Raw genomic sequence first — 11,262 nt, forward strand, 5'->3', positions numbered from 1 at the left:
AAGACTTAAACAGAATTGGCGATCTATTGATCCCAGCCAGATTTGTAGTCTTTAACCCTTCACTCTAGATCATCTTCTTGATATTCTTGATCTTCTTGTTCCACATAGTGAGCTTCTCTTGCTTCACAATATGCTTTGTAGGCGGTGACAATTTCTTCATGAGCTCTACAAATGTGTGCCCAATGACCAGATACTACACATCGAGAACATACATCTCTTTGCTCATACTCTATTGATTGAGGCGCTTTGAAAGCGTCATTTAGATGGCTCTTAGTGTTGGTGGTGCCACCAACATGGCCAGAAGTGTTGCCTCCCTCTCTCTTTCCACGTTTACCTTTTCGGTTCCATGTTCGCCTATTTTGGTGGTTACCTTCCCAAGTCAAGCGATTACATGGACCATTAGGGTTTCGCTCTTGGCACCCTCTCTTAGGGGCACGACTATAATTGGATTCTGAAATATGCTCTGTTTTCATGGATCTCGAATTATAGTTCTTCACAAGGATGTTGTCATGCTTTTCAGTGACATTCATGGCTCCACTAAGCTCATGAAACCTTGTGATCCGTCCTACAGTAACATCGATTCGATAGTTCTTAGCAACCATCAATGCAGAGACGAGGAAGGTAGAGAGAGTCTTCTCAATCAACATCGCATCTGTGATCTCTTTACCACATAATTCCATTAAGAATTTAATGGGAAGTGCTTCCGAGTTGTAGTCAAGAACTGACTTGAATCTAGGTCAGGAAGCAGGGAGTCACGGACGTTACCAAATCTTTCTTTGAGTGAGACCCACAGCCTTCTAGGGTCGTCTTCATTCATACACTCGTACTGGAGCTAATCATCCATATGACGAGTCATTATAATGATGGTTTTCGCCTTATTTTCCTCTAAGGCTACTCTATTTGCTTCCAAAGCTTGAGCTTGCTCAGTCAGTTAGCACGTCCTGGCTAGGCTCGAGAATCGTATAATTCCATAGGCCTTGAGATTCTGGCGGACATCACGAACCTACCTGTGATATCCAGAGCCAGTTGTTCCCAATGGAGCAAAGTCCAATTTGTTCAGGTTACTCATCCTGAAAGAGAACAAGAAATTAGGGTTAGTTTTGGAGCGTAAAAGGCTACCACGAAAACATATAAAAATTTCTGAGCGTAGTCGCTTCCAAGAAATTTGATTCCAAGAGGGGTTGGATTAGATCGAAACAATGATGTTTGTGGTTGATCGTTTTATCTCAATAAACTCTAAGTTTGGAGGACTCTATAAGCTCCAAGCTTAGAGTGAGCACGAACCCCCACAGTTCGGCTTAATTTGGTCTCCCCTATGATGTAGAAAGGGGGGGATAGAAGAAGGGAGGTTGCAAGTCCCCGAGAAAAAGAAGAGAAATTGAATAAAAACTCAAAAAAAGGGGAACTTTTAGTAAAAAATACCTTGAAATAGGTCGTCGGAAAATTTAGCCTGAAAAAGTCGCAGGAAAATATGGCTGGAAAAGTGCTCGGAAAAGTTGCTGGAAAATGGCAGGAAAAGTCATCGGCAGTGGTTGACTGGCGGTGTTGACCGGAGTTGACCTAGTGCTGACGTGGCAGTGGGTCCCGAATGATGTTGTGGCAGAGGCTGTTGGTCAGTGGGCCGAGTTGACTGTGGGCTTCTGGGCTTCTGGAATTGGGTTTGAAGGCTTCTAAGCTCAGCTTGGGCTGCCTCCTCCACCTTTTTTTTTTCCTTCTTCTTCTTTTTTGCCGGATGTTCAAGTTGCCGGTTCAGGATCTTCCGGACCAGTTTTTGGGCTATTTCTTCAGGTTCCTGAATTTTTGGTCTGAGGAGCTCATGATATCAAAATTTGGTAGAAATTGGAGGTCCGGAAGGTGGTGAACCGGTGGAGTATTTGCTGCGGGTGGTTTGGAGCTTCCAGTAGACGGTTCGGTAGGTTTCTGGCAGGTTCTTGGGGTGGCTCCGCCGGTTCTGGACTCCTGGGGTCGAGGGCTTCAAGGTGTGAGGTGGAGGCAGAAAAGGCTTCAAGGTTTTGTATTCGAATTTGGGGTTTTAGCTTCTTGAATCAGGGTTTGGCTATTTATTTCAGGGTTAAGGCTTCTTGCCGATAACGTGTTTAAGGAAAACTAAATTGGGAGGGAATTGAATCGTACTTTCATTGATAATAGGAGCCTCTTTATATAGAGGATTACAAGCATAGAGATAGAGTTGTACATGGAAACATAATCGTACATTGATTGGATATCTCCTAAGATTCTATGAGAATATCTCTAATATAAACCCTATTTCAACTAGAGCAAGTAACCTCGAGTTTGGGCCAGACACATATTCTGGATTTACTTGAACAAACAGTTCATTTTCAAATATCTTAGTAAGAAGTACCAAATTACTTTGTGGGTTGTTACCAAGGATGGGTGGTGGATTCCCAAAAGTAGTGATCATTTCTCTTTTAATCGAGGATTAGCGTTTTGAGCAATGACAAAAGATTATTATTGTTTAATCCCATTGCAACTAAATTACAAGAGTAAAATCATAAACAAATAGATTACCCTTACAACACCATATGAAGACTCACTAAGACATGCAATTGTGGTACGGAATTGCTCCAAAGTTCCTAGGTAGTGGCTACACTAATGTAAAAGGGTTTGTAGGGGGCACTTTGATTAGAGTTGTACGGCAGTGGATATTCATGGGTAAGGACTCAAAACTTTGCCCCTTTGTCTGAGTTAGCGAAGACTAGGCCCAGCAAACTTCGAAGGATTAAAAATCCTAGGAAGCTTGCTATTGTGTTCTTCCCGGCAGCTCCTTGTATATGCAGGCACTGAATTGAACATTCCAAGAGAGGCTTGGCAAGATACATGTGGTGTGGGAGCTAGAAAAGCATGAGTTTGAGAAGAAGAGGTTCCAGCAGTGTTGTATACTGGTTGAGATTTGTGAGATAAGGGGGTTTGGACAGAAGATGAGTTTGAAATGATGGAAAACTATGGATGGATGTGGGAGAGAGGAAGCATGGGAGAAGAAGAGTGCTAGAGAGCTTGCTAGCACACCCCGTTCTGCCCCCCTGCTTGGTTAGTAACATAGCTATTTATATGCAATTCCAGCAGCTAAAGGAATCTCGGTGGAAGGTCTCTACTGCTGGGTAAAGAGATGGCTTGGGTTAAATGCATGTATTGGTTTTTGTAATGCCTCTTTGGCCTGTCAGGTTTTGTCTAAAGAAGATTGTGGAATAGGTTTGGCAGATTTTCTGCCGTGAAATCTGCTGCTGGGATTATGGGATTATGCTATGCGGCTAGGATCAAGAATCCTATGTTTAGCATTTACTATTTTGTTTGGTTCTAAAGGATTTGAGCTTGGGTTTTTGGGCTTTTTCTCTTCTTCACTTACCCGTATTAAGAGTTAGGCCATTGGGCATGAATTTTGGTCCCAAGTCCAAAACTATCAACGAGCCTAAAACTAATAATGGGTCTCATGCAATTTCGTTACCTTCCACACCACACCCATTCTTGTAAGCCCCAAGTGCGTGAATGTGGCTTGGGTCCACGTGCGTGGCGTGATGTTTACGGGTGTAATTCGCCTCAAAATATGAATTGGGCCTTAAGGCATGAATTGGGCTTGTTAGCTGGATTTTTGGGTGTCAACAGGGTCCAACGCACGCAACTATGAAAATAAAAGTTAAACCTCATGGGAGGGAGGCACAACAAAATTTTCTTTCCTTATTGTACGATTGGTGAGAGGTAGCCAAAACTACATTATTTTTTATCACATAATATTTTGATCTGTATGACTGGAGAACTTGTTTAGCTATGATGCTAAACTGTATACTATATATACATCCTTAGCCAAGAAGGACTGTATACAGTCCTTCTTAGGTAAGGCTATCCTTACCATAGCCTTAGGAACAGATTTTGAGTTTTTGACCACTTTTCGATCACATATTCACATCTTAACAGTTCAGTTTTTAGGTCCTAATGTATAGATCACTTATGCAAATTTTCAGTTAAATTGATGATCGTTAAGGTATCGATCTCGATTAAACCAATGAACGAACCGAATCAGTCGAACTGGAACCGTTCATGTTCATTATTGTAAATTGCAGTTTGAATGCCTTAACGATCATCAGTTTGGCTGAAATTTGGCAGAGATGATCTATACATTAGGATCTAAAAATTGAATGGTTAAGATGTGAATATGTGATCGAAAAATGGTCAAAAACTTGAAATCTGTTCCTAAGCTAAGGTAAGGACATCCTTAGCCAAGAAGGATTGTGTGTGTGTGTGTGTGTGTTTAGAATTTAGGGTTTTGGGAATATTGTTGTGCCTCCCATTGAGGTTCAACTTTTATCAGGGAACACAGTAAATTATATTTAATGATGCCAGTGCAATTTGAACCGACCTACACAACCAATAACAACTCACTGATAAAGATTTGTTGTAGATTGACTTTAGCACAGATGCTCAACTAAGGGATTTAAGGGATAGTTTTGGAGAAATTGTAAGTGACACTAACTCTAATGACTGAGAATAAATACACAATTTTAAGTTGTTATAATTTACCTTTTAAATTTATTATATGAGACTGAGATTCACTTGTTCTTATTCAAGTTCTTTAAAACCATCCAATCAGTGAGCATGAAGGTGTTTTTTTTTTTTTGGGTTCATGTTAAAAGAAAAAAGTGTTTTTTTTTTTGGTTGAATACAAATATTAATTGGGCCAAAACCCCGGTCAAAAGAGCGTGAATCCTTCTAAACTCTCTCGATTTGATATTTTTGACATAATCATGGCCAGTGAAGTAGTAGAAGAAGAGAAGGAAAGATTGGTAATAATGGGATCGTATGGAGGAATGGTTAGGCAGCTCAGGGCCCCAAAAGGAGAAGAAGATGAAGATGAAGAAGAAGAAGAAGACTCATGTGGTGCTACGGCAGCTGAAGAGGAGATAATGTTGCTGTGGGGAATCCAACAGCCAACTCTCTCCAAACCAAACGCATTCGTCGCCCAATCCTCTCTTCAACTCAAACTCGATTCCTGTGGCCAATCTCTCTCTATTTTCCAGTCCCCTTCCTCCCTGGTATTTTATTTGTTTTTCCTCTTAATAATGTCATTAATTTAATTCATCATCATACTATTTTCACACACACAAAAAAATGCTTCTTCCCCAAAAAACAAACACAAAATATATATATATATATATATATATATATATATATATAATTGCTTGTTCAATTTTGACACTTAGAAACATGTGTATGCATTTGTATATCTGCAAAACAGCCTGTTGTAGTTGTATCAATAAAAAGGTAAAAACAAAAAAAACCTTTTATAGCTAGTTTCCGGAAGCATTTGGCTTATCTTTGTCATTTCAAAGATTATGAGTGGGAGAAATGTTTGATTGATAATTCCCTGCCCCTGGCCACAAAGTTGATTATGATCTGCATAACTGCATTTCACAGTTAGAACACCTGAACTAAAAGACACACATGGGGCAGGACAACTAGGAAGCTTGCATTGTTTGACCATTATATGGAATTTAGCATTGCCCATTAACCATAACATGTACGGTACAGAATCAAAGGCTGGCCATAACATGACTCTAAAACTCTAGACTGTGAATGTTGTAATGCAGAATTAACAGATCATCTGAAGTATGATGCTGTTATGAGGGACACTCTTTCTTTTCTGAAACTCGACTGCAGGTTACCCAAAAATTGGCAAAAGGAATAGGAATCTTTGGCTTACTGTTATGTAGTAAGATGGAGTAAAGAACTGGAAAGTGTCTTTCAACTTACAGATTAGCATGTGGCCGAGGAACATAAATGTTAAATAGCTGCTCATTGAATACTAATTGAATGAATATGTGTTTTAGCTTGTGAAATGCATTCACAATTCAAACACCAACCCTGCTTAGTAGTCTCCAACATCTGTTTCTGTTGTGCACAGGCTGAGATTATTGCATTGTTTGACTGAATAAGTTTCCATCAACATCTTATTTCAGTTGGTTATTCAATCTGTAAAAAAAAGCATGTTAGAGGACACTTTTAATCTTGCTAGAACAGTCATTGTGTATTCAACTGCTTGTTCTTGAATGACTTGATTAATTGAACTGTAGAGCACTCCTGGGGTTACTGGTGCCGTCATGTGGGACAGTGGAGTTGTATTGGGGAAGTTCTTAGAGCATGCTGTGGACTCAGAGTTGTTGCTGCTTCAAGGCAAGAAAGTTGTTGAATTGGGCTCCGGCTGTGGTTTAGTCGGGTGAGAATGAATACAACCTCTTCTTTACTGTGCCTTTGTTTTTATATTATATCTGTGAGATACTTAATCCTATAAGGCTATAACTGAGGATATCTTACTCACTCTTCTATCAAATTTATCTTATCCAACAGAACTCTATTTCTTTACAGTTTCAGTTCACTTCGATTTTAATGTGTAGGCCAGCCTGAAAATAATGGTTCTCTTACTCAATTTATGCCACGATTCTCTGTTCTTCCAGCTGCATTGCAGCTCTTTTAGGTAGTCAAGCTGTCCTCACTGATCTTCCTGATAGATTGAGGCTACTAAAAAAGAACATTGATGCCAATCTGAGACATGGGGATGTGCGAGGTTCAGCAAAAGTGATGGAATTACAGTGGGGAGATGATCCTGACCTGGAACTGATAGAACCTCCACCTGATTTCGGTAATAACCGTTGGCTATATCTCCTATAGAAAAACATACACTAAATTACATGGCAAATCTTGATTTCAAACATTGAGGACGGGATGAGTATTTTCTCTTGTCAGGCATGGCTCAAGGTTCAAAGCCTGAAATTTAGTTTTCTGAAACAATTGGTGTAAAAGCATTAAAGACTAGAATTCTGAACTCTTGTCCCATAAGGTTTCATACCTGGACTTGAATCATAAAAGCATATTTCCTCTTGTAAGTGGGAGGGGCACTTGTTTAGTTAGTTACTTACAATTTGTCTCTCAGTTGCATTCTAATGAAATTGTCTGTATGGTCGGCCAAAAGGTGTCAGTTTACTGCATTTTTCACAGCTCATTCTTGATCATAGTAATGGACCTATAGGTGAATCATCGAAGTAGGATTCACCTTCAGTACTCAACCAAAACATTTCTAATACATGTATTTTCACCAAAATGTTATTCCAGTTCTAGGATCTGATGTAATCTATAGTGAGGGAGCAGTATTGGATCTGCTGTCTACCTTGCGGCAACTCTGTGGGTCTGAAACAACAGTCTTCTTGGCTGGAGAACTTCGAAATGGTAATGTTATATATCTTTTCTATCTTTAAATTTGTATTCCCTTTTCCTATATTGTTCTCAAATCTTTGTTCTAAAACAGATGCTGTCCTTGAATATTTCTTAGAGTGCGCAATGGAGGATTTCATAATTGGGCGTTTGGAGCAGAGTCAGTGGCATCCGGACTTTTGTAGCAGTCGTGTTGTTTTGTATGTTTTGGTCAAGAAATGATGGCTGGTCTTTACGAAGAAAACAAAGATTCCCTTTCTCCAAATACTGTTGGTCATAGTCGTATCATATAACTCAAATCCTCTTTATACTGTTACATTTGATATTTAGCATTCATCTCTTGTAGTCTGAAGTTTTTATAATCTCCAGAAGTGCGGAGACTAGTAATATAGCAAGCTTTCATTACATTATTCTTGAATTATGCTGAAGTTATTTTCGTTATAATTTGCCCCTCCAAATTTGGATATATCCATGTCTTAGTTTCTTTGAAATTTCTATTTTACAGTTTACATCTCTCTCTCTCTCTCTCTCTCTCTCTCTCTACATGAGTGATAGCAGTTTGGTCTTTACAAACAGTTTTTTCAATCACATAACAATTGGGGATATGGTGGTGCTTCTTTTGTTATTTATTATTATTATTTATTATTATTATTATTATTATTATTATTTTATCAAATCAATAACTAGCCTATTGTGAGTTGAACTCACGACCTCCTACTTACAAAAATGAGACTTACGCCACTAGACTAAATGGTATTGGGCGGTGGTGCTTCTAGTTTGATCTCTAAATTTGATATTTTGACCTCCATTTTTTAAAATTGTTAATAGAATTTGTCAACTCATATGAAAACCTCGTCAAGTTTCTTTTTACTTTCAAAGTATATTTTGTTTGATATTGACGTGGCCCTTTCGGGGGTAGGTCATGTTGTGTAATCACTTGGATTCGAATGTATGAAAGGTTTGACGTCCTATTAAAAAAAATAAAATAAAAAGTATATTTTGCCTTCAATCTCTCTTGTTTGGATGCGAGATGATACCTTTGTAGAAATTTTTAATTGTTATATTTCTAGAGTTCGTGTTTTTGTAGAGATTAAGTTATTGACAACAACATACTTAGAACATAATTTTAAAAAGGGTTTTTGTCCATTAAGCCAATTTCTAGATATTTTTTTCCCACTTACCCCATTAAGTTTTTTTTAATTCCCCCTTACCCAAAACACTCTAAGGAATTCTTCCCTAATACCCCATAAAGTTTTTTTTTGTGTTTTTTGTTTTTTTTTTATACCATTTTACCCTCACCCATGTGTTACTTAGAGAGAGAGAGAGAGAGAGAGAGAGAGAGAGAGAGAGAATGGAAAAGAGAGAAACCATGGAGACTTCGCCAGAGCCCCGTCACCGGTCGCTGGATTCCAGTCAACTTTCGCAGGATTTCGGTCACCGGTCGTCAGATTCCAGTCACCTGCCGCCGCCTGCCGGACTTTTCTAAAAACCTCACCCGAGGTTTCTAGAGAGGGTCGTTGAAGATTTCATAGATTGCTGGAAAAATTTATTGCCCCCAAATAGACGTTTATTGCCCTCCAATAGATGCTTATTGTCCCCAATAGTCTATTGCCCCCCAATAGAACTTTTGCTAGTCGGAATGGGAACTAATCTTCCTAAAATTAGACAATTAAAACTTTGATTAAAGAAAAAAACGAAGAGATTATATCAATTCAAAATGTCTATTGCCCTCTAATAGATCTTTATTGTCCATCGATTTTTTTTTCTTTTTTCTTTTCTTCTGGGCTTCTGCTGTCATTTTGCCAAAAAAAGAAAAAGGTTTGGGCACCCAGAAAATGTTGTGGGCACCCAATTGCATTACATCAATACACACAGATACGAAAAATCCCCATTGAACAATTGAAGTTAAAGTGAAATGAATCACAGAACATACGAACAGTATAATTCAAGACCAATTACAGTCCTTACTGATCGTAATCAAGTTTGGTGAGCTTCTGGGCCGAAGTCCGAGATATGGGCCAGGGCGGATTCTCTTTGCCGACGCTGGAAGATCTCGTGTCGGTTTTGAGAGCGGCGACGGGGTTGGTTCCGATTGTGATTGCCTTCGCTCCGAATCGAATCGCTGTTTTGAAGAAACTGAAATTGATCAAGATTCTGAGTCTGATTGCGAATCGAAGTCGCTGATTTCCTATGGGTTTGGGGTTTTCACTGCGAATCAGAGGCATGAAGTAGGCTCTGATCGTCGACGCCATTGACGACGAGCTTGTCGCCTTCGCCACTGCGGAAGTAGCAAGGACTGCTCTGATGATCAGTTGCTAGCGAGAGAGAGAGAGAGAGAGTTTCAGACGAGGAGGAGGGTTGGTTTTGGTGACCGGCGACGAGGACCACTAGGGATCTGGGCCATGAGCATGAGGGAGGGAGGAGAGTGTGTTGCTCGTGACCGGAGAAAGAGAGAGAGAGAGAGAGAGAGAGAGAGAGAGAGAGAGAGAGAGAGAGAGAGAGAGAGAGAGAGAGAGAGAGAGAGAGAGAGAGAGAGAGGCATGGCATGGCATGGATGTAGTTTTTTAATTAGACTGAGGGTAAAAATGTCAAGTTAGTTTAAATTGTGTTAGTGGGAATAAAAATCTGTTGTTGGGACAAGTGGGTCAAGGACCCTAAAAAAAAGTTGTACTCGTGCTGATGAAAGGTAGCATAATCGACGAAATGCCTCACTCAATTGGCCTACCCCTAGATGAAAACATTTTCTTCACACTCATTCACGGTCTTGGCAGTGATCACTTGGTGAAGCAAATGGTTAAGGTGCTTGACTTGGTTGCCAGGTACAACCAAAAACCTTCTCTCAAGATATTCAATACGATACTTGATGTCCTTGTAAAGGAAGACATAGATATAGCTAGGGAGTTTTATAGGAAGAAGATGATGGCAAGTGGCGTCAAGGGTGATGATTATACTTCCGGTATCGTGATGAAAAGTTTTTGCTTGACTAATCGAATTGGTGATGGTTTTAAGCTTTTGCAAGTCATTGAATCGAGGGGAATTGCCCTGAAATATTGTGGTTTATAACACATTGTTGCATGCACTTTGCAAGAACAGGAAAGTTGGGAGAGCCAAAAGCTTGATGAATGAGATGGAAGACCCTGGTGATGTGAATTTTAATATTGAAATATATGGTTGTTGCGGAGAAGAGAATCTAGTGCAAACTCTTGTTACGTTAGACTAAAGTGTTTTGGTCTCGGATATGTGCCTGATGTTGTTGCTATAACCAAGGTGTTGGAAATTTTGTGTGTTGATGGTATATATCAACAATTTATTACGTTGTTGTAAGTTTTTGACCATATATGAGCAATTAATATAGTCATAACCAAGTAGCTACTGAGAAGTTTAGGTCTCACATTGAAATAACGTGGTAGATCGATCTAGATCGAGTAACAGTTGACTTAGGCAGAAAATAAATTGTTTTTTATTAATCATAAGAAGAAAAAAAACAACAACAAATTATTGAAGATACAATTTTTTTTTAGAAAAATTCAGTCACTGTCCCTAGAATATGCTGCTAAGGCCAATTTGATACCCAAACTCTCAAAAGTATCAATGTGATACCCAAAGACTTAAATTGGCATCAACGTGATACTTCCGTCAAAAATTTCTAACGGCTCCGTCTGTTTGCTGACGTGGCAAGCACGTGGGTCCCAAAAAAAATGTGAAATGACCAATTTACCCCTGTTTTAATTTTTTTTTTTTCTTTTCATTTCTTCTTCTTCTTCTTCTTTTTTTACAACATAAAGTATCAATTCCATTCCACTAATTTAACAAACCATACAGAGTAATCTCTCAGTATCCAACTCTGCAAATTCTCATCATTCTGGTTCCTAAGACTTCATGTTATAAACAATTAAACCAAACATCTTATCCTCGTCCTTCATATCAACAAGAGCAAAGCTGATCTTCTGTGCTGAAACAGAGATGACCCAAATCTGGAGGAATCATCCCACTTCTACAGTTCTCAAATCAAAGCTCCATAGTTCCAATTCTCAATCCAACAAA

General features: G+C 39.1%; 1 protein-coding gene across 2 annotated transcripts; it reads left to right on the top strand.

The window, feature by feature from the left end:
- The first annotated feature begins 4,697 nt into the window (after positions 1-4,697).
- LOC112178900 (EEF1A lysine methyltransferase 3) lies at positions 4,698-7,682 on the top strand. 2 transcript variants are annotated; one of them, XM_024317172.2, is made up of 5 exons: positions 4,698-5,045; positions 6,084-6,226; positions 6,465-6,649; positions 7,120-7,233; positions 7,337-7,682. In XM_024317172.2, exons 1-5 carry the CDS (start codon positions 4,758-4,760, stop codon positions 7,438-7,440), a joined length of 834 nt encoding a protein of 277 aa, XP_024172940.1. In that variant the 5' UTR covers positions 4,698-4,757; the 3' UTR covers positions 7,441-7,682. The 2 variants fall into 2 exon arrangements, with proteins under 2 accessions (XP_024172940.1, XP_024172939.1); XM_024317171.2 differs by having other exon boundaries at positions 4,699-5,045; positions 7,313-7,682.
- Positions 7,683-11,262: the final 3,580 nt, after the last annotated feature.

Source organism: Rosa chinensis, chromosome 7, assembly GCF_002994745.2.
Source record: "Rosa chinensis cultivar Old Blush chromosome 7, RchiOBHm-V2, whole genome shotgun sequence".
Taxonomy (NCBI): Eukaryota; Viridiplantae; Streptophyta; class Magnoliopsida; order Rosales; family Rosaceae; genus Rosa; species Rosa chinensis.

Excerpts from the sequence above, each read along its gene's own strand:
- LOC112178900 (XM_024317171.2), top strand. The coding sequence starts at position 4,758 with ATGGCCAGTGAAGTAGTAGAAGAAGAGAAGGAAAGATTGGTAATAATG. Across the intron at positions 5,046-6,083 it reads TCCAGTCCCCTTCCTCCCTG|AGCACTCCTGGGGTTACTGG; the intron begins GTATTTTATTTG and ends ATTGAACTGTAG. Across the intron at positions 6,650-7,119 it reads AGAACCTCCACCTGATTTCG|TTCTAGGATCTGATGTAATC; the intron begins GTAATAACCGTT and ends ATGTTATTCCAG.